The sequence below is a fragment of the Pelmatolapia mariae genome, linkage group LG5, assembly GCF_036321145.2.
Source record: "Pelmatolapia mariae isolate MD_Pm_ZW linkage group LG5, Pm_UMD_F_2, whole genome shotgun sequence".
Lineage (NCBI taxonomy): Eukaryota > Metazoa > Chordata > Actinopteri > Cichliformes > Cichlidae > Pelmatolapia > Pelmatolapia mariae.
Window position 1 is genome coordinate 2,778,873 of NC_086231.1, and position 25,746 is coordinate 2,804,618.

The 25,746-nt window shown below is 42.8% G+C and overlaps 1 protein-coding gene across 10 annotated transcripts in view; it reads left to right on the forward strand.

Annotated features, from left to right (window-relative positions):
• LOC134627344 (dedicator of cytokinesis protein 3-like) overlaps nucleotides 1-25,746 on the forward strand; it is a 252,523-nt gene that overhangs the window by 220,036 nt on the left and 6,741 nt on the right. For 2 of the 10 annotated variants that reach the window (XM_063473338.1, XM_063473347.1), the window contains 33 exons: nucleotides 445-526; nucleotides 3,005-3,175; nucleotides 3,525-3,710; nucleotides 4,931-5,123; nucleotides 6,605-6,732; nucleotides 8,025-8,171; nucleotides 9,789-9,887; nucleotides 9,976-10,070; nucleotides 10,180-10,255; nucleotides 11,018-11,118; nucleotides 12,546-12,604; nucleotides 12,702-12,850; nucleotides 12,942-13,027; nucleotides 13,191-13,217; nucleotides 13,542-13,637; nucleotides 14,110-14,170; nucleotides 14,938-15,031; nucleotides 15,116-15,264; nucleotides 16,321-16,407; nucleotides 16,514-16,618; nucleotides 17,112-17,253; nucleotides 17,391-17,557; nucleotides 18,227-18,313; nucleotides 18,447-18,626; nucleotides 19,061-19,144; nucleotides 20,600-20,716; nucleotides 21,066-21,196; nucleotides 22,317-22,461; nucleotides 22,664-22,745; nucleotides 22,841-22,959; nucleotides 23,290-23,377; nucleotides 23,539-23,658; nucleotides 25,203-25,288. In XM_063473338.1, coding sequence (XP_063329408.1) covers nucleotides 445-526; nucleotides 3,005-3,175; nucleotides 3,525-3,710; nucleotides 4,931-5,123; nucleotides 6,605-6,732; nucleotides 8,025-8,171; nucleotides 9,789-9,887; nucleotides 9,976-10,070; nucleotides 10,180-10,255; nucleotides 11,018-11,118; nucleotides 12,546-12,604; nucleotides 12,702-12,850; nucleotides 12,942-13,027; nucleotides 13,191-13,217; nucleotides 13,542-13,637; nucleotides 14,110-14,170; nucleotides 14,938-15,031; nucleotides 15,116-15,264; nucleotides 16,321-16,407; nucleotides 16,514-16,618; nucleotides 17,112-17,253; nucleotides 17,391-17,557; nucleotides 18,227-18,313; nucleotides 18,447-18,626; nucleotides 19,061-19,144; nucleotides 20,600-20,716; nucleotides 21,066-21,196; nucleotides 22,317-22,461; nucleotides 22,664-22,745; nucleotides 22,841-22,959; nucleotides 23,290-23,377; nucleotides 23,539-23,658; nucleotides 25,203-25,288 — 3,739 coding nt within the window. The remainder of the gene's footprint in view (nucleotides 1-444; nucleotides 527-3,004; nucleotides 3,176-3,524; nucleotides 3,711-4,930; nucleotides 5,124-6,604; nucleotides 6,733-8,024; nucleotides 8,172-9,788; nucleotides 9,888-9,975; nucleotides 10,071-10,179; nucleotides 10,256-11,017; nucleotides 11,119-12,545; nucleotides 12,605-12,701; nucleotides 12,851-12,941; nucleotides 13,028-13,190; nucleotides 13,218-13,541; nucleotides 13,638-14,109; nucleotides 14,171-14,937; nucleotides 15,032-15,115; nucleotides 15,265-16,320; nucleotides 16,408-16,513; nucleotides 16,619-17,111; nucleotides 17,254-17,390; nucleotides 17,558-18,226; nucleotides 18,314-18,446; nucleotides 18,627-19,060; nucleotides 19,145-20,599; nucleotides 20,717-21,065; nucleotides 21,197-22,316; nucleotides 22,462-22,663; nucleotides 22,746-22,840; nucleotides 22,960-23,289; nucleotides 23,378-23,538; nucleotides 23,659-25,202; nucleotides 25,289-25,746) is intronic. The other 8 variants (XM_063473343.1, XM_063473339.1, XM_063473342.1 and 5 more) reach the window with 8 other exon arrangements.

The following is a 25,746-nucleotide window of genomic DNA, read 5'->3' on the forward strand; positions in this document are numbered from 1 at the left end:
TATGGAAAACTGGCATAGGATTGCATGCTTTTCATGCTCATTTAACTTTGACCTCATCCAGATATATTACATGAGAAGTATTGCTTTGAGTAAGAGTCTGACATTTAGTTTTGCACTGACTAAATATTTTGTAGAGGGTGAAACAAAGATCTCGATCTCGGACCGACTGGCAGAAAATAAAAAGACACATATAGATATTATAACTACACAAATTTAAGTTTTTCAGGTCTTTGTGATGTATTTTCGTACATGTTTGGTCCTGCAGAGTGCTGCGACTATCACAACAAAAGGAAAATCTAAGCATTTATTTAAAAATCTAGTAGTTTAACTCGACTACACAGAGCCATCCTGGGCTGAACGGGTCCTTTATTAAAGTAATGCTACGTTTGCACTCCTTCCAGTGCAGAGAATCAACCCTGTGTGGCTTTTTAAAATGTGTTTCAGAGAGCTGATCCGCTGTCTGAGGTGGTACATGGATCGCTCTGCTGAGGTGGTGAGGCAGGACCACATACAGGAAGCCATGAGGGTAAGAACTCAGTGCCGCCTGGGTGGAGCACTGACCTGAACGCTGAACTCGGAACAATCAAACACATGAAGGGCTGTTAGCATTTTTAGTTTTTTATAACAGTCTTCACCATAAAGCCCTTTTAAACAAACAAAAAACACCTTTTGAACTTTTTAATTCCTCCCACTGAACGCTCTTGCTCAGGTAAAATATGACTGCATGCATTCAGAGCTACATCAGTGATGTAGCAGAGCTGGGAATAGATGCACCGTCCCACGAAGATGTGCAGAACGTACCACATTTCACAGACAAACGCTGCTCAGCACGCTAAAATATTTATCCGACTCAAGCATCCATCCCAAATGGGTCACACTGTCATGTAAAAAGTGGACGGTGTGAATTATTGAGGACAGCTTTGACACATGCTGCAGCTCCAGATGTATCTTTTATAAACTGTGTCCAAGGAGTTTTAGCCTGTTTCTGTCTGCTTTATTCTTCCACTAACTTTCTTAAACATTGTTGAAACCAAGGAGCAGCCCAGATGCTGCAGATGTTTCTGTCCTGGTGCATCCTGGGATCTCTGTCCAGATACAAAATGGATCTTGTCTCCTGCAGATGTGATAAAGGCGTAAACTCCAGATGAAAAGAACACTTTTTATTATCTGTAGCTGGTAGGTTTTGTAAAAAACAAGAAAATAATAACTAGACTTAAAACCAGCAAACATTTTGAGTAAGCAGTCATTAAAATAGTAACAAGAATATTCAAGAAGAGGCTTCACATCCTGATAACCACACGTTTCACAAAACCAGAGTCTCAGTGGGGGATTTTACAGTTTGTAACTCACACTTCCTTTTGACACACAGTCCTGTAAAAAACTTACGTGCAACCTTACTGCCAGCTGCAAATGTGCATGATTGGCTGATCATTATGTTCAAACCATGCAATGCTCAGAGGGTTTGCAAAACACCAAAAAGCTCCGACTCTGAAAGCCTCGATTAGCATGTTAAAGTTTAAAATTCATGACAGCACAGTCAGAAGGTTTGCCAGGAGAAAACCTCTTCTCTGATTTGCATCTGAACAAACCACAAAGATGTCTGAATTGAATAAAACAAACACAGGATATCAGCACAAACAGCTCACACAGAGGTGGGAGCTGTGCATTAATGAGTCTTGCAAACCCACGAGAACAAGAGCATGAGCTAAATGAGCGGGCCGAAGTTCCCCCACAAAAAAGTGACAGAGTGATGAGTTTACAGACAGTTTGATGAAACTATGTCCTAAATGCACAGAAGCTAATGGCACAATGTGGAAGTATTACAGAAGATTATTACACTGAACTAAACTAAAAACTAAAACTGGTTGTGAAACTAACATTTAAGCAATAAAAAAAAAATGAAATAATGTAGTTATAAATACACACATATAATTAAAATCTACAGGAAGTTTTTTTAAGTCTTTGTCTGTTTGGTCATATTTGTCACGCAGAATTGTTAAACAACAGACAAGTAAGTTTCAGAGTGACTGTTTGAACTGAAATATTAGAATACAGATTAATGACACACTCACATGTCTTATAATTGCTTTCATCAGTTCACCCCCTACCCATACCACTTGTCTCCTGTTAATTTAAAACAAAATAAGTAATCTGATGCTCAAACTAAGACAAACTAAAGCTTAAAGTGGGAATATTTTATAAGAGCAAGACTAACTTAAGTTACCCATCCTTTAAAAAAAGTTTACAGTGCTCCCTCGCTATATCGCGGTTCATTTTTCGCGGCCTCGATGTTTCGCAGATTTGTTTTGGTGCAATTTTGCACGGGTTTTTTTTGTGGGTTTTTTTGTGGTTTTTGTGTTTGTGACACATTGTGTTCTGCGTCCTGATTGGCTGTAGACCATTTTCAATCAATCTCATGCTGTGTCTCCTGTACAGCACAGAATGCGTTCAGCTTGTCAAATTTACATAAATCTTCGCTAGAAGAAGACAACAAACACAACAGTGTCGACGTCAAAGGATTATAAGGCGCATTAAGCAAAACCAAACAGTCAGAGAAGTCAAACTTTACTCAACTCATTCTTCTTGCTTCCTCTACGTCTGTACCATTGATTCATTAATGCTGAATCCTCTGGCAGCTGCTCTACTCACATGTTCTGGACCTGAAAACAGGGTTTGATCTTTGGTTTCTTTCTATAATACTGGACTTATTTTTCTATGAAGGTTTGAACTTTGAGAGTTTTTAAACAAGAGAGAAACGTGTGAAAATGTTCATGCCTCTCTGAGAAAAGTGTCTAAAGTGTGTAGTGAGGGGGTTTCACAGCCTTAAAACATCTATAATAATTGTAAAAAACAAAGCAGATTTCACCTATCGCAGGTTATCAACACCCGTGATAAACGCGGGAACACTGTACTCCTAAAACATTTGAGGTTTGTGTTTCTTCTAGAACAAAAAAAAAAGTGAATATTTCATGTTTCTCGTTTCTGTGTTTCTACGTCCTCTCAGGCTTTGGAGTATCTGTTCAAGTTCATCATCCAGTCTCGGATCCTTTACTCTCGGGCCACGTGTGGCATGGAGGAGGAGCAGTTTCGCACCAGCATCCAAGAACTCTTTCAGTCGATCCGCTTCGTCCTCAGCCTGGACAGCCGCAACTCCGAGACGCTCATCTTCACTCAGGTGAGGAAACCTGCTGGACCAACAACAAAAACATTTTTTCTTCCTTGTTTAGGAAGCAGAGAAATCAGAAAAATCATTTTTTGATGTGATTTTGATGTCAAACTGTTGTGTCGTCATAGTTCACAGTAGACAGCTAACAGTAAAATGTGCTGTAGTTTAGCTGCTTCCCATCTTCTTGTAGTTGCCTTAATCTGACTTTTATTTCACTTGTGCTCCTTTTTCCACTTGTACCTCGCATCTTTCCTCGCTTCCTTTCCTCATCTTCTCTTTCAATTTCCCCTAAATCTTTGCTCCTTCAATTGGGTCCCTATTATTCCTCCTGGGTCTCCTCCACACCCAAATACCACAGGGCCCCCAGCCTTGTCCGGGCCCAAATCAAGTCCCAGGTCCCGGCGCCGGGCTTCCCGCTCCCTTAGCACTAGCTCCTGCCCCGGGCCAACCGCAGTCCACTGTCCTAGGACAGGTTCCTGGCAGCGGACAGGCCAACTGCACTCAGGCCGTGAGCGCCAACGCTCTGCGGCCGACTCCGCTGTCAGTAAGTAAACGTCTGGATGAAACCCACAGCACCCCTGTAACCCTGTGAAGCCCAGAGTCCCATTTCACCTCAGAGAGCTCTAACCACACACACATGCACACCTGTGGTCCTCCACACACACGTCCCGGCTGCTATAACACACAAGTACACGTTGTCCTCTTGCACTCGCTGGTCACACATGCTGTGTTTTCTGCAAACCCTCATGTCCTCTGACTGAGAGCATATTTTCCTTTGTAATGACATCCATCCTGATAACTCTTCACTCGCTGTAGAGACAAAAATGTTTTTTGCACCAGGCTGTAAACGCGTCTGTGGAAATTTGCTGTCTGTTAGATCCAGGCTCACGTGGTCATTACAGGTAGTGCAGGTTTTGGACTTTTTCAGCCACTTGATTCACGCAATAAGAATAAACTCGTTTAAATAAATTCATCTCATGTACTTCTTCCTATTTTTCAATGAGGCCTCTAAACATTTTCCAAAATCCACAATTTTCACCAGAAGAACTCTTAAAGAAAACATTAAAAAGTGGAACTAAAACTGAAGTATTTGCCCAGGACCTCATAGGCTTAGATTATCTTCATTTTTAGAAGAGGTGAAATATAGTTAGTCGAGGAAGAAGTTCAGATTGGCCCAGAATGTTTTTAAATTTCATCCAGAGTTCAGCAGCTTTCAGTTTTGTGCCGCTCTGAGTCCAGTTCACACCAGAATGAACCTGTTTGTCCTAAACTCCACGTCTGCTGCAGCTTCTTTGTTGTGCTAAAATCCGTCTTTGTGTCCCGTTCACTCTGTGTTTAAACCATGTTATTAATGATTGGTACCCCTGACTTGCTAGTGTGTGTCCTTTGTCTTCCTTTTTGTTTTAATCTTTCACTTTCAGCTCTGGTTTGTTTTCTGCTGTGGAATAACTTCTGTGTGTCTTTGTACGAGCTGTTTTGTTAAAGCTGTAATAGCTGAATCTGAACAGCTGTGTCGGTGAGGATATCTACCTGCTGACCTGTGTGGATGGAAAGGATTTTGGACTCCTCGTGTGGGTTGGCACCTCTCTCCTGTGGACACTCCACTCCAGTCACTGAAACCATGATTGTTCCTTATAACCTACTCCCTCTCTCTTTTTCACTCAAACCTTTTTTATTTGACTAACACCCCCTGCCTTCCTCCTCCCTAAATAAACCTCTCCCCTCTTGTCGTTAACGCCTCTTCTGTCCCACCTTTATTCTCAGGCTGCACTTTTGAACTCGTTCCCAGCCATCTTTGATGAGCTGCTGCAGATGTTTACGGTCCAAGAGGTGGCCGAGTTTGTGCGCGGCACTCTGGGCAGCATGCCGTCCACGGTGCACATAGGACAGTCCATGGATGTGGTCAAGCTGCAGTCCATAGCTCGGACCGTGGACAGCCGGCTCTTCTCTTTCCCAGGTAAATGTTTGGATTCATTCATCCGTTAATGTGATGCGCTGTGATTTTTGCCACAGGACTATTAAAATCAAAATAAAGGTTGTGAATGACTTTAAAAACAAGCAAAAGCGAGTCAAACATGCAGCCAAACAGCTGTTATGTTCAAGAAACCCAAATACATCATCAACTAGAGGTCCATCCATCAGTTTATTCTTTTAACAGCTGATAGAGTTTGGGGTCCCAGCAGTCACAGGGAAAGAGTCCACCCTCAGAGGGTCACAGGGCTAACACAGAGTGACAGCAAACTCTCACATCCACCTGTGGCCAAATTAAAATCACCCGTCTACATAACGAGCAGTATGGTGCTGTATGGTTCAGACACATATTTGTCTCAGCATAAAGTAACGTTACCTTTCCTTGTTTTCAATAAGGCTCATTTACGCATTGCGCATTATGTATTATTTCCCCAAATTGAATACACAGTTACAACCTGACATTTTCAATTTTGAGTTTCACTCTAAATCATGAACCCACGCAAATGCAAAAGAGTGAGTCTATATGACTCAGCAAGGAATGTATCAATGTGAAGTTGAGACTGACTTTAAAATACAAAATTAATGCCTGACAGTTTCAGTACCACGAGCTGATGCTGAGTAGTCTCAAACTGACACATCAAAATTCTTTCTGGTGAAGCCTGCACACTGCACTGTGCTCATAACGTCTGCTAACGTTGCTAAACAACATCTCTGCTGTGTAATCGGCCATGAAGCCACTCAAATGCAGATAATAAATGACTTTGTTATGTCGGCGTTGTCTCTGTGGTTTGTGTGTAGTTAACCCGTCATTGCCTCCCTGTTTTTTTTTTTGTCCCCACTGACATTAAATGTTTCTAGAACCGGTATACGCCAGGCGTACCTGAAACCATCATCTTTCTCACTGTGCGTGACTACAGGCGCTGACCTGCTTTCATGTCAGTCAGTGACTTCACTGAACGGAAAATATTGTTCCAAAGACCACAAAGTGTTTAATCTGATAAAAGTGACATTACATAATTCTCATTTTAAGCTGACACTGAATCAAGCAAAAGAAAAAAAGTGATTCTTGTAATTAAAGTAATGTAACAGTAATAGTATAGAGTAATAATAACGATGTATCAGAAAGATGTGGGAAGTGATATTTGTGCTATCAGTGTGAAATCTGTTTCATGGCACTAACTTGACAGTAAACTTTAACTTGTAGCTACAAAAGCTTGAAGAGCTGCACAGTTTTCAGATGGATTTGTTTCAGAACATAAACCAGACTGAAGACCAGAGCAGCAGGAGGCCGACTCCCTCTGAACAGCATCGCTGACCTGCTGTTCCAGTGCACACCAGCGATGTTGTTGGGTTTCCCTCACCTTAAGATAGACAGACACCCTAACCGCCAGATTTAATGTGTGTGTGGTCCTGCTTAAATAAACCTGAACTGAAGTAAACTTGTGTGTCTGTTTTGTGTTCCCTCAGAGTCTCGGAGGATCCTACTTCCTGTGGTCCTCCATCACATCCACCTGCACTTGAGGCAACAGAAAGAGCTTCTCATCTGCTCTGGAATACTCAGCTCTATATTCTCTATCATCAAGACCAGCTCACTGGTAACACACACACACGCACACACACACTCGAAACACCGCTACATTCAAATCTGAGTATCATTGTGGGGTTTGAAAGGAAACTTATCCCAGAAGCTAGAAGAAAGAAAGTCATTCCCAGCTGAGGCCAGTGCCTGGTTTTGCAGTTTTGTAGAAGTAAACCAGATGGGTTCTTTGTTTTCCCATCAGCCTCTGCTCCACCAAATTTCATGTGATTTGGTCTGCTAGTTTTGTGCAAAGACGGACAAATGTTTGTGTCTTTGCAAGACAAATAAACCCATGGCTACAGCTGCATATCAAAAGATCAATAAGCACTTTGTCTTTTCATAATGACTTTTCGAACATCATGAGGCTAAGGAAGGATTTAAAGGAGAAATCATACAGAGACAAACACGATGCTCAGATTGTGGCTGCAGTTATGTGATGGTGGTCTTTGTTGATGTGGCGCTGCTGTGGTTAGAACATGAACAGGAAGCCCACCGTAAATACTTCAGACTTGCTGTTTCATGTGAACTGAACAAACAGAACTTCAATACTTAGACTTAGAGCTTTTTATTGTCATTGTGCAGTTTCTTGCACAGTGAAATTGGGCAGCTGGAGCACAAAGGTGCAAAAGTAAAGAAGAGAAAACAATATACAACGAGGGAAGAAAACAAGCAATATATATGTGAGTGAACTGTATACATGGTGTATGCATAGAAACATTGAAACAGAAACATTGTGGGTCTGTATTCAAGGGCAGTTATATAATATAATAAATGAGGGTGGAGGGGCTATGGTCATTTAGGGTGGGGATGGTGATTCCACTGAGACCTAAATATTGCACAGAACATGGAAAGACTGAGATATTGCACATAGTTGATCAATAGCAGCGTCAGAGTGGATGTGTTGGAGGAGTCTGTTCACACTCGTAGTTTGCATTAATAGTTCTGACCACGGGAAGAAGCTGTTCTTCAGTCTGTTGGTTTTGCACCTGATGGATCTGAACCTTTTTCCAGAGGGCAGGATGTTGAAGAGGTGGTGGTTAGGGTGGAGGTGGTCCTTTATAATTGCTCTGGCTCTGGAGAGACTGAACTGAAACTGAAACCCATCAGCACCAGTGAAATTCCCCATTAAGGTTATTTATTTCCATTACATAACGTGAATGTTTAGTGTTGCAGTGAGCATTCAGTCGGGTTTTTCCTCTCAGGAGCAGGAACGTGTGAGACGCAGCTATCCTTATTTCTCTGCTCTGGTTTCCTTTTCTTTATGTCTCCTTTCCTTCACTCCTCTTTCCTTGTCGTCTCTTCTATCAGGACACGTCGGTGCAGGAGGAGGTGGAGATGATGGTGGAGTCCCTGTTGGACGTCCTCCTGCAAACCCTGCTGTCAATCATGAGCAAGAGCCAATCGCAGGAGGCGGTAAGGGGTCAACGCTGTCCGCAGTGCACCGCTGAGATCACTGTTAGTAACTAACAATACGACTACTACTACGTCACCTCCCGGCCCCCTCATCCACCCTGCATCCGTCCGACTGTCTGTCTGCTCTAGGGCAGGGCAATATTATATTCATATTATAGCTTTGTTGTCCCTTTATACTGTCGTACAGTTACATGATGTCAACAAAATAAGAGACGGGAGATCTGAGAGAAGTGTTAAAATAAAAATAAAAATGTTGGTTTTGTCAATATTGCCCTCTCCTACTCCATCATCATCATCACTGTCCCATCCTGCTGTTACGTCTCTTTGTGCATGCTTTAAATAATTATTAAAGTTCTTTAAAGTTTTGTATTTTACATCCTGATGGTCCATCTTTATTTGTATTACTGTGCAGAACGATATCTTAGTTAAATCACAGATATGTGAATTTGAGTCATCTGGGTTCATTTGTATTTTGTAAATTTGATGCTTTTTTATCGACTGTCACTTCATTTACATTTCATTTCATCTTCGGCTCAGTCTCAGTCTGCTCATCTCCTGCCCTCCTGTTTAACAAGGAAGCAAGAATAAATAAAGCAAGTAATAAAAATAAGAAAAAAAGAGTCCAAAGAAGTGTTTACAAACAATCGTTTGTTAATATTATATTCTACTTATGTCATTGTAAACGATAAATTGATAGTTAAAGTTTAGTAGATAGGTATTTAAAATTTTTATAGAAATTATAATTCGTCATGTTAACAACGTTCTTGCAACTTTATAGTTTATGTCATTCTTTGGTGTAATGCAGTTAATTTTATGCCTTATGCAGCACTGGTGTCGACGCGACACAGAAACATTTTGTGAGTTTTATTTTGGATCAGCTGCGTCGTTCTCAGGACTTCAGATGAAGTTAAAGTTCCTCCTCTCAGATGGAGGCGCAGGGTTCACTTCACACTCATCATATTAAAATATGATGAGTGTGAAGTGAGCCTTTCATCCTGTCTTCCTTCTCTCACCCCAACCAATCACAGCAGATGGCCCCGCCCCTCCCTGAGCCTGGTTCTGCTGGAGGTTTCTTCCTGTTAAAAGGGAGTTTTTCCTTCCCACTGTCGCCAAAGTGCTTGCTCACAGGGGGTCATATGATTGTTGGGTTTTTCTCTGTACAATATAAAGCGCCTTGAGGCGACTTTTGTTGTGATTTGGCGCTATATAAATAAAATTGAATTGAATTGAATTAATACAGACTACAATCTTTCTTTATCCAGATTAGGTGGTGATAAAAACCAGATTCAAACACGAATCCGTCCTCTGAACTTCAGCATTTTAATGCAGTAGATCAACACAGAAGTTTGATGAAGTTTGCGTGAGTGAGAATTATTTAGCGCCCTTTAGAAAAAAGCCATGTGAACTTTTTACTTTATTTCCTCGTGTCTTGCGTGCGGCGCTGCAGTTTTATCTTTACATGAAAGGCTGGAAAAAGACGTAAAATCTCAGAGATATTTATAATTGTTACTGAAACATAAAGTCGTGCCAGCAGAGAGGCTAATAAAGAGGTCAGTTTGGGAAAGAGCCCGACTCATCCTGGTGCATCACCTCACTGTTGACTCCTTTGTGTTTCCATGCACTTGACTTACATGACTGCGCCCTGCTTCCTGTTGACAGGGAGAGTACGTGTCCTGCCTCCTGTCGCTTCTCCGTCAGATGACAGATATCCACTTCCAGCACCTGATGGAAAACTTCCAGAGCAAAGATGAGCTGAAGGTACGGAAGTCCTGACTCACTGTGAAACATCACAACACGGAGAGGTTTTATTTTGAACTCACGCTCTCGTCTCTTTCCCTCTGCTCAGGAGTTTCTGCTGAAGATTCTGTGTGTGTTTAGAAATCTGATGAAGCTCAGCATTTTCCCCCGAGACTGGAATATCATGAGACTCCTCACCAGCAAGTAAGACACCAACTTACCAGACAGACTGGAAATGCATGAGCGTTGACTGAGAACGATCGCAGCTGGATCATTGGAGTAAATATCATAGCATGTGTGTGTGTTTGTGCAGCATCATCCTGACCACAGCGCAGTACCTCTCTCCTGCTCTGCACAAGAACTTTACAGAAGCCGACTTTGACTTTAAGGTAACTTTATTTTATGTTTTTATCTTTATCATTTACCTTTAACTCTTAGTTTAGTCTTTATTTCTTATTTAAATTCTTAATTTATTGTTACATTTGTTTGACCCTTTTTTTTTATTTAACTGCAAATTTTTTACTGTAAATTTCTAAATTTTAAATTTGTAAATTTTGTAAATCTTGTCAATTTCTGTAGTTTAGTTTAATGGTCGGGCATTGCACAGCAAAAAGCATTTCACTACATGTCGTATTGTGTATGATTATGTGTGTGACAAATAAAATTAGAATTTTGAATTTGAACTTAACGTCACCCTGTCATGTGACTGATAACAGTGGAAACGACCACGTGTAACAAAACCAACCAAGGGTCTGACAAAGCTGCCGTCCTCCTCTCTCTTTGAGTCTCCTCACGCCTAACACTAATGTTGTTTTTCTAAATCATGAATATAATTCAGAGTATTTCTTTTACATCGTCACTATTTTGTGGTTTCATGAAACAAAGCTCCAAACCCCGTTAGACTGAACTGAAGTCGCTGATTTACTGAGACTGAAACAGACGTGAGTCAGAAGACGTCCCAGGTTCCTGCTGATGTCAAACGTCAACTTCATTATGTGAAAATTGACGGGTTCAAAGAGTGAGGGCTGAATCACTGTGGAAGCTGCATCGGAATGGCTGTTTGCAAAGAAAGAAAATGTGGCGTTAGCAATGTGTGTGTGTGTGTGTGTGTGTGTGTGTGTGTGTGTGTGTGTGTGTGTGTGTGTGTGCAGGTGTGGAATTCCTACTTCAGCCTGGCGGTGCTCTACATCAACCAGCCCAGTTTACAGTTGGAAAATTTGAGTCCTGCTAAGAGGAAGAAGGTCTTAGACAAGTAAGGACACACACACACTCAAACTCACATACACACGCACACACACACACACACACACACACAAAGCGAAGAAAAACATGGAAAAGAAAAAAGAAAACAGGACGGTAACAGCTGCTCCATCAGACAGGATGTAATGACAAATCTGACCTTTGACTGAAGGGTAAAAGATATTTTCTTGTTTGTTTGTTTTTAATGTAATTTTGCTTTTGTAAGAAAACAAAATTCTTTCAGTTCATTCAGTTTTTATGTCAGCCAACCAAAATCATTTTAAATACCTAGTTTTCCTTTTTTAATTCACTGTAATAACTGTAATCTTGGCACATCCTGATATGTTCCCATTATCATAAAGATTGACAAATTAAAGGAAAAAACATTAGTGCCTGCTCTGTTGGTTTGGCTCCACGTCCCCGTGTTTCACATTGATGAGTATGTGAGGGTTAGATCACTGTCATCAGTGGGTGGCTGCATGGACAGACACCTCACTGCAAAGGTAAGAGCTGCACATGCAGGCTTGAAGGAGACTAAGTTGGTTATTTGTTGGGTTTTTGTGGACGACCGAAGTGAAACATCAAATGAAGCTGAGCTGTGGCAGCAGACGCTTGTTTGTTTTCACGACTAAGCCAGCGAGGACCTCTCATTTCAATTCAATTCAATTTCTTTATATAGTGCACAATCACAACAACAGCTGTTTGTTTCACTGATGTCATCATCATTAAAATGAACTATGTGCTACGACGAGATTCTCCTCTGTTGGAGATTTTGCACTCTCCTCCAAACATCTTTTCTATTCTTTATGTGGCAACACACACATTCATACAGACGTCGCTGCTAGTGTCATTCAAGTCATCCTCAGAGTTGGATGTTAACTGCTGGGAAAATGCTGAGAGCCAGTTTTCTTCTTTGAAGCATCCAAACATGCCAACTTACTTTATCAGTCCTGCACAAAAACGTTGAATCCAGGAAAAGCTTATTTCCCTTCATTAGGTCTTTCCACCAAATATTTCCAGGAACCGGAGCGTCTCCTCGGGCTCTGGAAGTTCCTCCACTTTTGGTTTTCACTTTCCAAGAATTGTCAGAATTGGAGCAAAACTAGTCTGATGCATATTAAGAAATGAGGGAGTCGAGATTTTCAGAAGGTCATAATGAGGATTATGTTCAGTACAACATGCAGAGAATAAATTTTCCTCTGTTTCCTTTTAAATGTGTATTTTTGCTGTTAAATTGTTTCAGTGTGGTCAGAAAGTGAACAGCTTGAGTCATCGGAAAACTAATAAGGAAAATAATTTAAACAATAAAATTAGATTTACCACTTCAAACAAATATACCAGCTGTTACTCCTTTAATTTAATATTAATGAGTCAGAGCCAGTAATGCAGAGACTGTTTGATCCAATAAGTAACGTGATTGAAGATCTGATCTGTTTGCAGATACGGTGACATGAGAGTGATGATGACCTACGAGCTTTTCAGCATGTGGCAGAATCTGGGTACGATCCTCTCCTCAGGTTTAAACTGTTGTGTCTGACTTGAGTTTGACTGATTAAATGGTTTTGGATCCCAGTTTGAAACATGTGCCGTTTGTAGGTGAGAATAAGATCCACTTCATTCCCGGAATGATTGGTCCGTTCCTGGGAGTGACGCTGGTCCCGCAGGTGGAGGTGCGAAACATCATGATCCCGATTTTCCATGACATGATGGACTGGGAGCAGCGCAAGAATGGGAACTTCAAACAGGTACAGGAGCACACGCTCACCTGTACAGAGACTGTTCGGGTCGTTCATAGGAAACCAGAGGAAGTCAGAGCGTTTGTGTACCTGTGTGCAGGTGGAGGCTGAGCTGATTGACAAGCTGGACAGTTTGGTGTCGGAGGGGAAAGGAGACGAGAACTACAGGGAGCTCTTCGGTTTGCTGTGAGGAACGCAGACTTTGACTTCCTCGTGTCTCTGTTTTTAACCTGGAGTGAATCCCTCTGCCCTGCTGCTCTTTTCTCTCTTTGATAACAGAAATTAACTCTCAGTTTTCTGCTCTAACACTCTCTTTGTGTGATTGCTTTGCTCTCTGCTGCGGGACTAGAACCCAGCTGTTTGGGCCTTACCCCAGGTATGACGTTCCCTGCACATGGGCAGATATACGCTGCTAACATTGACTGTTTTTATCTGCTAACCTGGCGTTGTTGTGAGTCTGTCGAACTTTGTAGCAACGATGGCTCACAACACAGGACAAAGACTTTACACTAAAACATGAAACATCAGATTTGGCTTCATTTATTGCTCTTGTTGAACTTTTTGACGTCCTGTTTAAAGTAGAACATTGTCGAGACACTTTCACATGTGCTTACACACAGTATGTCCAGAATCATGTGGTGGGTTTGTCCCCACAGTTTAAACCGTTTCCAGTGTGTAATTTATTGCATGCTTCTTGCAGCCTGCTGGAGAAGATCGAGCAGGAGACGTGGAGAGAGACGGGCATCTCCTTCGTTACCTCTGTCACACGACTGATGGAGCGACTGCTCGACTACCGGTACAGTAAAGCCTTTGTATTCATAGGACATAAATGATTCTGTGGTAGTTTATGCTCACTGATCTGTGATAATTATGCTCCATAAGTCATAGAAGGGTTTGTTTTTGTTGTTGTTGTCAGAACTCAACTGAAATGTCTTTAAACTGAGCAAAGAAACACTGTGAGACCCAGATCATATACGGGGCCATTATATAAAAGTCTAAATATCTCTAACCTTCTTTGTTTGTAAGTAGAATACCAGCACATAGTCACGTTCCCTGCAGTAACCCTCCTTTACCTGCAGTATCTATATTAATATCCATGTTTCAATCTTCAAAAACAGTCTTCTTGTTGTTTGCAAACTTGTTGGGCATCTTGTGACGTCTATAATAGGAAAAAGTGTCTTGGAGCCAAGTTAATAAAAGCGGAGGTTCATTAGGAGGTGTGGAAAGTTTAAGTTTTAATTTTTATTAACTTGGTTTCATTTTTTCAGGGACTGTATGAAGGGAGATGAAACAGAAAACAAGAAGATTGGCTGCACAGTTAACCTCCTGGTAAGACCTTTAAATCAGCAACATCACTGAAATACTGAATTCAGAAAATGTTCACATTTATTGTCTGTGAAGGTTCTCAGTCATCCAGGTCGTCGTAGTCTAAGGAGCTTGGAAAGAAAAGCGTCTGGACTTCTTTAAGTTCTAAGCTTCTTCAGTTCTACTGGTGGAGAGTCCCAGATTTAAGTCCTATGGGAGTGACCCTAAGAGGGTCATGGACCCCCTATTGATCCTCTACACGAGCCAAGGTGTGAAAACGGGCATGGGTCACCTAGCCCAACCAGCCCTATGTGATTTCCTGAGGTCAAAGGGCCCAGGATGGGAAGGGATCTCAAAACTTGATTATAGATGGCAGACAGTTGGTGGCATAAGCCCCGCCCTCTGTTCAAAGACGGTCATTCACAGTGGACGTAGATGCTTCTTTCACTCCTCTTTCAAACCATCTGTCCTCTCTGTCCAAAATGTGAACATTGGCATCCTCGAGAGAGCGACCTTTGACCTTTATGTGCAGATGGACTGCTGAGTTTTGTCCCGTCGAGGTGGCTCTCCTATGTTGTGCCATGATCAGACCTCTGCACTGGAGAGCCCAAACAGCCACTTCATAAACATGGCTGTCTATGAAAATTATGAAGATGATTGAGTTAAGTTCTGCCCTTCTTTAAGAAAGTTCCACACCTATCGAGGGGGTATTTGCAGCGTTTGGCATCCCAGGTTTAAATCAGTGCATAAACACAGGAAGTGCGTCTGTTGTCTGTTTCATTTCTTCTCAGAACTTCTACAAGTCAGAGATCAACAAGGAGGAGATGTACATCCGCTACATCCACAAACTGTGTGACATGCATCTCCAGGCGGAGAACTACACAGGTACAGCAGAATCAGTCGCTCATGGACACGAACATGTCTGACAAACACCAGGCTGACGTCTCTGGGCTCCGTGTTTGTCTGCAGAGGCCGCGTTCACCCTGCTGTTATACTGGGAGCTGCTGCACTGGGACGAGCGTCCTCTGAAGGAGTTCCTGCATTATCCTGCACAGACCGAGTGGCACCGCAAGGAGGGACTCTGCAGGAAAGTCATCCACTACTTCAACAAGGGGAAGGTGAGGGCGTGACACGGTCAGCGTGGGCTTTAGAGGTCACGAGCTGCTTCGTTAATGGTGTATGTATGCAGCATTTCTGTAGTCTTACTGATGGCTTACAGCTCAATATGAGTTTTGAAAGGTGATTCATTAATATGTCATTTTAATTATCATTTTATTGATTAATGAAATATTTTTTTAACAAAAGAAAAATGAAGCTGAGCTCAGCTCCATCTGTTCCCTGCCACCCACAGTAGGCCTCACCCTCATCCTGATGTCCAGTCGTGTAAAGTCACACTCTGACATATCTGCTGTTCCTGCCATGTAACAGTACCTGCTGTTTCCACCTGTGCAACCCCCACATTATCCACTAGAGGGCTCTTTGGGGCATCCTCCAAAAATTGGGAACATTTCTATAAAATAAATGGTTTCAAACTTGAGTCGCCTGAGTGTTCAGTTTAATTTAATTTATTTATAAAGCACCAAAACCCAGCAACAGCAGCCTCAGTGGGCTTTCAATCATCTTCTATCAGTCCTACATGTGCGTGTCAAGTTGTCAGTTAGTTTGCTTGTATTGCATCAATCCTTCATCATCACCTATTTCATCCACAGATTTGTTTTAACCACCTTCACCTCTCGCCCGGAGCTTCTGATTCTCTGCATTAAACTTTTATATTAGGAGCTGCACCTTCACACTGTGTTACACTTTCTTATGGTCAAAATTTAAAAAATAACATATGAAAAGAATTCTGCAAATTAACTGTCTAAAGCTAAACATGAGCAGTGAACTAAAATTATGCATCTGATTTGCACGTTAAACGACTTCTTCCTTAAAATTTCCCACACAGACTGTTTACAGTTTGCTAACACCGGAGTGTCAGTCTCGGTTTTACAAGGTGCCAGTTTCATAAGCAGCAACTACTTTCATATTAGATACTTGCTGGGTCTTCACACTCTATAAAGCACGGGGTCAGTATGTAAAGTGTTATCTGGTAACCAATCAGAGGTTAGTTATTTGTTCTGTTTTTGCTTCAAACATCAGCACCTCCATGGTTTTGTGTGTTTGTGTGTCCTCAGTGTTGGGAGTATGGCATTCCTCTGTGCAGGGAGCTGGCCTTCCAGTACGAATCCCTGTACGACTACCAAAGTCTCAGCTGGATACGGGTGAGCCTCAACAACAGTTACATCAAGAATCTTTTAGATCTTGAATATAATAAGGAAATATTAATGATTAGATTTCACAATCTTCCTCCGTGGCCTGTACCTGCAGAAAATGGAGGCGGCTTATTACGACAACATCATGGAGCAGCAGCGCCTGGAGCCCGAGTTCTTCAGGGTCGGCTTCTACGGCAGGAAGTTCCCTTTCTTCCTCAGAGTGAGTGATGTCACTGTGCAGCATTTACACATGCACGTTAACTCTATTTGAAGTTTTCTTCTGAGTAATTTTCATTAGAAAAGAAAATGAAAGCCTTAATGGTTTCATTTCTCACAGAAGAAGGCGTACGCCTTCCAGGGAAAAAGCTTTTTAAAACCTTATTTTGGGGCAAAGTGAGCAAACTTTCTGAGGATATTTCGATGGCTGCAGGGTGGATAGACCTGTTTCTAGAAGGACTTTGGTCAAGCTAGTAATTGACTGTAGATGCACGAGCTGCCACATCTGAATTCAATGACCGTAAATGACAGTAAACAGCTGTTATGAAGCGAGATGTAAACATGTTTACTGCTGCTGTAGAGCATTTTAGGATCCAGCCTCAAGTGGTCATTAGAGGAACTGCAGGTTTTGTTACTTAAGAGTTGGCTTCAAGATTTCTGCTTTAAAAAATTAACATCTTATTCTTTTCTGTTTGTTTTTGATTCATCCGCTCTAGAACAAAGAGTTCGTCTGCCGTGGTCATGATTACGAAAGGTTAGAAGCCTTCCAGCAAAGGATGCTGGGTGAATTCCCGCAAGCCATTGCAATGCAGCACCCCAACCAACCAGACGAGGCCATCCTGCAGTGTGACGCACAGTGTATCCTTCAGCAGCAGAGCTGATGTTCATCCAAAGACTGCTCGATTTAAATATTAATCCACGCCTGACGTCCATGGAAACGTTTTGTTTGCTGTGTTATCGCCTTTCAGTTATATCTTTGACCTCCCTCCTCTCAGACCTCCAGATCTACGCAGTAACGCCAGTGCCGGACAGCGTGACCGTCCTTCAGATGGACCGAGTACCGGACCGCATTAAGAGTTTCTATCGAGTGAACAACGTTCGCCGCTTCCGTTACGACAGGCCCTTCCACAAAGGCCCCAAAGATCGAGACAATGAGTTCAAAGTGAGACGGGAAATGATTTTTCCTCTTATTCTTTTATTAGATACTCAATGAATCAGCTTAACACAGTCCATTACTACAACCCAGCTGAACCTGCCTTTGTTTCTGTTCTTATGAATGACACACGATTTACAATATGAAATAACAAAACAGCATTTATATCCAGTGCCTCATTAAAAAAACGTTTTTACCTTGTTTTTTAAAGAAATGCAATTTTTGCATTTCTTTAAGTTCCTTCCTGTGAAATTTATCTGACATCTTCCTCGTCTGTCTTTGCTTTCTGTCATTTCCATCCCGGACAGTAAAGACATCACACAGTGTGATCGTTTCACCTTCAACCTTCCTCGTGATTCAGCAGCTTACAGATAAACATTTAGCATCAAACGCCTGCGACTCTGTCAGTCCCTCACATCGTTGTGGAGGGTTTTTATCCACCTCTTTTTTACAGCGTTGCTTCAGTTCATTAGGATCTGCCTGCTTTGGTTTGTGAACAGCTCTCTGAAGGCTGGATATGCAGTCAGCATGGCACATTTTGGCTGAAGTTTAGATGATTAATAAACCAGTTTCTTAACACTAATTGGTGATATTTCAGGAGATTTCGATGGCTGCTGATGTTACATGAAACCCTCTGAAGTCTGGACTGTTTGTCTCACTGCTTGTTGTGTTTTTCAGAGTCTGTGGATAGAAAGGACGACTCTGATCCTCACCCACCCTCTGCCCGGGATTTCCCGCTGGTTTGAGGTGGAGAAGAGAGAGCTGGTGAGCACATGAAAAATATCTTTATAGATAAACAGATTCCATAAACTCAACAAATGTATTATGACATATTCTACTAAGTAATATGAGCGTTATTTCATATCCGTCTCTCACTTTGACTCCTCGTCTCTCTCAGGTGGAGGTGAGCCCGTTAGAAAACGCCATCTCTGTGGTGGAGAATAAGAACCAGGAGCTGCGGACTTTGATCAGCCAGTACCAGCACAAGCAGCTGCACGGCAACATCAACCTGCTCAGCATGACGCTCAACGGGGTCATCGACGCCGCTGTTAACGGAGGCATCGCCAGATACCAAGAGGTCAGACAAACAGTGATGTCATCGGCCCGCGTGAGGCTGAGTCACAGCAGTAAAATCTTACAGTGCATCACAGTGGGCAGTTTTATAGGCAGGTGAAGGAGGGGCCACAATATTATTAAACCGCTGTTATTTTATCCACTCAGAAAACACTTTTTTTCTCATAGCATCACAAACGGTCCAGAATGCACTAACCTCAGTGATATGTTAGAGTTATCCTTGTATAAACAAAAGTACAGAACATGTATTTTAATACAAAACACAGCAGTTTGTAATTCGTGGGCATAATCTCTCTGAATCTGTGCGAATAAAATATGTATAAAATGGACTAAAAATGTTCATTTCTATAAAGTTTGGTGTTTTGGGGGGATGTAATGCCACAGTACTGCTCCATAAATCAACAGTAATTTGACTTTGCTGTTTTCCTTCGTTTGCAGGCTTTCTTTGATAAGGAGTACATCACGAGCCACCCTGAAGACACTGAGAAGATCACACAGCTTAAAGACCTGATGCAGGAGCAGGTGAGATGTCGTTTGCTTTAATAACACAGCTCTGTCTTTTTGTCCTGAGATGCCAAGTAGACCAAGTTGGCTCCATATACTCAAATTCATGCTCTATATGTGCTTCAGTAGAAGCACATATAGAGCTGTAAGTGTGTTCAGATATAACCATGTGGAGAATTTGACCTTTAGCGTGAGACAAATGTCACGATGACCGGAATGAAGAAAAACCTCAGAATCCTGTAAGAGTTGAATCTATAGTTTTTTTCATATATCTGCATGCAGATGTATGTTATCATTCATGCTTTCACTGAACTGAAGGAAAGAAAATGACCATTAACAGCGAGTCTTTGTTGTTTATAGTGTATCTGTTTCCAAAATAACAATGTTTAAGTTTAATTGGGATATTTTATTGATACAAAACAAGAAAGAAATGAGGCATCCAAAATGATTAGCCCCATGGCCGTTAATAGTCCGTGGGCTGTCAGGCTGTGCTGTGCCGCTCTTTAAGTAAAGGGGTTCCTCTGGGACGATGGCCCTGAAGCCCACCACAACGAAGAGCCGTCACAACTGTGTTCCTTGAAACATCAACTCCAGACGAGGCCAGGTCAGCAACAATCATCTTGGGTTCCTTGCTGACATCTGTGACTATTTTCCTCTCCAGAGTTCTTGAAATCTCGCGCTTATGCCAAGACCAGGTTTGTTTCTTAAAGAATTTTTCTCCTTGTACTCGGCAATGATGCAACGTCCAGACTGATTTCCTTTGTCTCTGGCGTGGTGAGTAACAGTCGTCCCTCTCATGTGTTCAGGCGTCCTGTTCTTTGGAGTCTTTTTAAGCTGATTGAATTTTGTTAGGAAGCCAACTGACAGCGCAGGTGTGCTTTCAAAGCTGATTGGTTAATTACTGAAGGTGTTTTGAAAGCGAACATTCACGTCGCTAATATTTTTGACAACCCCATTTTTTACTATATTTGATATAAAGACTAAAAATGTATTTTATTTTACAAAATGTCCCAAAAGCTACCAAATAGCACTGATGAATCTTTGATTATATCAAGTTTCATCAATGCTGCAAAAATTGGGAAGAAGTTTAGCAAAATGTCCCATAATCCTCCTGGGGGGGCTAATATTTTCAGCCTCAGCTGAATCACACAACCACACAGCTGATAGGAGGAGACGCTACTTGTTGAAAAGTTATGAATCAGCTGGTGGTCACAAGAAATCTGGAGCCTAAGGGCCACCGCCCCCCAACCTCCCCCCCTCTCCCGTGTCAGATTTTTTGATCCACTAGAAAAACATTTGTTGACATGAAGCAAAAGTAAAACAGGTGAAACACTTGCATTAAAGTTTCCAAAGAAATGATTTGTCTGTAGACCAACATGAGCAACATCTTCGTCTTCATTCTTTCTCATACTAACAGGGTTCTTGTGTGAAATCTCATCCGCTGATGTTTTTTAAAAACTGGTTTTCACACAGGTTCACATCCTGGGAGTCGGTCTGGCTGTGCATGAGAAGCTGGTGCACCCAGAAATGCGTCCCCTGCACAAGAAGCTGATAGATCAGTTCCAGATGATGAGGAGCAGCCTCTGCCATGTGAGCACACAAAATAATATAATATTACAACCTCAGGAGGTACAAATACATACACGGAGCTGTTGTTCAGAAGTAGCTCATGAACCAAATTAACGAGTGTAGAAGAAGATTCATTACGGTGTAAACATGCTGGAAGTCGTGCATTTCTGCACGACTACAGAGCCGAATTAGTTTCTTCTTCTTCTTAGCGTGCTCCAAGCTTAGAGACTACGTCACTGCAAAGAATCTGAACTCTTTGAATATTTCACCTCTGTTCATAATTTAGTTTTCCAGGCATTATTTTACCTTTCCAACCAGTGATTGTTCTGTCTGTGTGTACACCCGAGGGCAGTGTGAATATTCAGAGCAGTGCTTCTATGTGTCTCTGCAGGGTCTGCCTGGTTTAGACAAGTCCGGCTCAGGGCCCAACACACCCAGAGGAATCCTGGCCACTCACGGCCCCATGAGCCCCGAGAGCTTCAAACTGATGCACCGACACAGGTCAGCAACACGCAGAGACTTTTTAAAGTGCCTGTTAGACTCTCCTGCTTTAATCTTATTCAGCTACACTCCTCAGTCTGCACCACCATGCCATCAAAACCTCACTCAGGGTATCTAAACATGTTGAAAAGGTTTGAAAAAAGGAAAGTCAGTTTCCTCCAAGACTTAAATTTCATTGATGAAAGTCTGCAGAGAGGGTTGGGTCAAAGGGGCACGGATCAAGAGAGACAAAGAGGCCTCCAACCTTCCCTCTAAAGCTGTCACTGCCCTTCTAAATACAGGAAAAAAAAGGATATCAAATCATATTCACCGAGTTTAGCTCCACTCCTCAGACTGGGTCTGCAGGCCCAACCAGGAAAAGCTCCGGTTCTGGGCTTAGGACGAGTGGTGGCCTCAGTGGAGCCTCACTGGAATAAGACATCACCGACGGGTGGTTTGGGAGCGCTTCCTGTCCCCATAAAGAGGCGTGTGAGGTGGCTGGGTCGAGTGAGGTCTGGGTATCACTCCAGGTTCTGTCCTGGTTGTCTCCACATCTTCTGCTGTGCTTCGTTGCATTTGATAGTTGGAAGTGTTACTGTAAATATATAAAGCAGAGAAGAATGCATTCAATTACTAATAATCCACGTTAATTACTTTCATCGTATTCTTAAATGGAACTGTTAAATGTGGTGAACACTGCAGTACCATCGACACCCTTCACAGTCAGCACACACTTCCTCTCACTGGCTTCACCTCCATCTGTTGTTCACCTGCTGTGTCTCATTAATGATCTTTGAGAAGTTCCTGCAGCATCTCTGCTGTCCTCTGCTCACATCGCACTTTCTGAAAATCTGCCATTTTCTCTTTCTCTCTTTCTCTCCTTCGTCCTTCACCAACACCACCCTGCATCGTGCTTCCTGCATGCTCATGGCTGACCATCGCTCTCATTCTCACCACATCACCTCATGCATGCCGGCTGTTTGGTTTTTGCTTCTTCTTTTTTGGTTTGCTCGGCCCTTCCCCTTCCTGCCTTCCTTCCTTTTCTTCTACGTGGAATTTCCCTCTTCTCCCCCCGCCCTCCTTCTCTTTACCCTCCCTGTGTCCTCTCCTCTTTTTTCCTCCTTTCGTTCCCTCCTCCCAGTCCCATAGCTGTTCTGACTCCTGTGCGCAACTCCTCCTCCTCTCTCTCCTCTCACAACTCCAGTGAGATGGGAAACGTTGGCAATCTGCTGATCCTGGCTGACGGCATGGTGGTGGAACACCCCGAGGACTTCTACCGCATGCAGGTCAGTGAAAAACGTGATTCCCAGAGAGGAAAAGCACTTGCTGCAAGAAACAAGAAACACTCCATATATCACATATGAATATAAAAGACTGTAATATTATCATGTCCAGCTTTTTCTGCACAGCTGAGCATCACTCCTCGATTACCTCACATTATTGTCATTTATATTTACAATATTGTATTTGAATTTCTTGGAACTGCAGGCGAGCCTGTCCTCCTCCAGTCTTAGCTCCACCCACTCTGCGCCTTCTCAGATGATAAACTCCGCCCCCTCAACCATCAGAGGTGAGGAGCCCATGGAAGATTTTTAAAAATATATTTAGCTTTCTGATATTTTCTTTCAGACACATTTCTCAGTTCTGTAATCTGTCCGTCTGCAGTCGGCTCTCCGTCTCTGCCTGACAAATACAGACACAACAGAGAGATGCTGATGCTGCTGCCGCCGCACAGAGAGAGGCCGAGCAGCGCGATGTACACCAACATCACAGACAATGGACAGGTAAAGCAGTGGCTGTTGTCTGACAAATTCAGATCTGATTTATTAAAAGTTGTAAGTACGTCACATGCAGAGGGTAAAGTGGGATTTGACAGGTGAGGAAACTGGAAGCTCTTGTTTTGTGTTAAAGATTAGTTTTGTTTGTGCTGGACTGTGATCAGCTGGCCTGTGATGCTGCAGGTGCTTTTCGTGGATTCATCCTACCTTCAGATATTCTTTTAGATATTTTCGAATGCAATCATGTTCATTTCTTTACTGAGCTGAAGGCGGATTAAAGTCTGATTCAGGTGATCGCTGTGGTCCTCTCTAACAAGCTCATGGTCTCCTCCTCAGCCACCAAACTTCCAGCGGGCTTTGTTCCACCAGGTGATCGGTCCATGCAAACCCTGCAGCGACCCAAACCTCTCTGTGGCTGAGAAAGGTCGGCAAACACACACAAACACACACACACACACACACACACACACACACACACACACACACACACACACACACACACACACACACACAATACAGAATATTTCTGTAAAACTCATCTCTTAATCTTCTCTACTCCACCCGTCTTCACTTTCTGCCCTCCAGTCCTGACCACTCCCAGTAGTTGGAGTTTGGACAGCGGTACCAGAGAAGCCCTCCCTTTCCTTTCCTCCCACGTTGGCAGTGTCATGGCTCCACCTGTTCCACCACGCAACCTGCCTCAAGGTACAAAACTACAGTGTGTGTGCGTGTGTGTGCGCATGTGTGTGTGTGTGTTTCAGTTTGTGTGTGTGTTGTGGACTGATTTCCCACCAAGCATGAATCAAACTTTGCCAGATGCTGAAGCGTTAAATCTTTTTATGTCATTCTTTTACATCTAAAACCGTCTGAAACGTGAAAGGACTTCCTCTTTATCGCCTCACTGGATTTGAACTCAGAACCTTCGTACTGTGAAACAATAATCCTAAAAACAGCTGCGTGAGTGTGTCAGTGAGACGTAACCCAGGGAGAACCACACATGCAGAGCTGGATGATCGTGACCACCAAGAGAATGTACCGTTTGTCCCCCTCACACACAGCTCAGCTACAGAGAAACACCTCAGGCTGCACTGTTAGACTTACAGAATTAACGTCTAATGTAGACAATATTTATTAGATATTTACTGAACTCCACTTTTTAACCAAGTTTAGACATGAAGCCATTGACTGAACGCCTTTAGCCCAGAAAGTGTCATCCTGCTGGGTTTGTTTTGTGCGAGAGCGAAACATTGATTCTTCTGCATCGTTGTGTGTCGGTTTTTGTGGGGGGGGGAATCCCCACAGGTTCCCCTGCAGTGTGTTTGTGTGGTACGTTTGTGTAACGTGCCGTCTGAAGTGGTTCGAGTTTTCCCAGCTGTGGTCTAAACCGCACCGGGTCAGAAAACATGACTCTGTTTTCTGAGGCAGAATTCAGGGGAGATTCAGCTCCTCTGTTATGTTCATTTGTTCCTCCGTTCTTTATTCCTGACCTCTGTTAGATTAGCTCCGCATGATTCATGATCCCTGTGTATCTAATGCTGGGTCTCGGTGCAGCCTCTGAGTTTGTCTTCTGTCTGAAAACAGCTGTTTTAGCTTTTTTTCCCCCCCTTTAAGCAAGCTGTGCTTTGATTGGCTGAGAAAGTATAAGCAGAAAATGGCTGGGCCTCTCCTCTCCATGACCTCTATGATCGGGGATTCAAAGCAGCTCTGCTTTTCATTCAGGAGTATTTGTGACGATGCAGACTTGTATTTCCCATAGAAACCTTTCAAAACCACCAAACACTCATTCTCGGTTTTGCAAATCGTGTTATTCAAAACTTTGAGCACCAAGAGTGAAAGTTCAGGTACATGAAGTGTTTATGAAGCGTTTGGTGGTTCCTGTAACCTCAGAGGAGACGTCTGCACGGCTCGAAGCACAGAGAGAAAGAAAGGAGGCGTTCAGAGTGAACTTTGGTTAATTTGATCTCGTTTTCACTGCAGACACACACAGACACACACTATATACCACTGCAATCAAACAGTTTAAATGCTATCAGAGCTGAACACCTCCCCTCCTCCACACACTCCTCCAACTCACCCTCTTTCCTGTTTTAACCCCACCCACCTGCCTCTACTTTCGTGTTCTCCACTCTCTGACCTTCGTCCCCCCTTGACCCTCCTCCCACCTCCTCTTCCTCCTCCTCTCTGGTCTGAAATGTGTGTGAGTGTGTGCGAGTTTCTCTCAGTCAGTCCTGCTGTGTCTCCCCCTGTAGGGCAACACCTGTCGATGCACTTTGACGCTTTCCACCACCAGGTCAGCGACCTCCCTCCAGCTCTCCCCGCGCGCTCTTTAAGAAAGGTACCCTTCTCCTCCTCTTCCTCCTCCTCCTCCTCATGCCTGCTGTCTGTCTGGATGAAGTTTGTCTGTCAGTCCATTAGTGTGTGAGTGTGAGCGTGTGTGTATGCACTCACAAATCAGTGCACATTACTGTCTGTGTGTTTTTCTTTGTGTCCATGTTTTTGTTCTTTTAAATGAAGCATCAGTGTTCACAGCTGAGTCTGCAGCACCAGCTGAAAATAACTTTACAGTTTATTCACCAACAGTTACGACAAATACGTCTGTGAGGACGCCGCCTTTGTGTCTTTTTCTGTTCAGTTGTAAACCTTCGTGTCCTGTTCCTGATCTCATCAGCAACATTTGATTTATTGATTTCATGTTTCCTTTTTCCTCTTTTTTAAACACTCCAGAATCCTGCTTTTTGTGTTACTTGGTACATTTATAGGTTAAATTTTGCCTGTTAATGTATACTGTCAGTG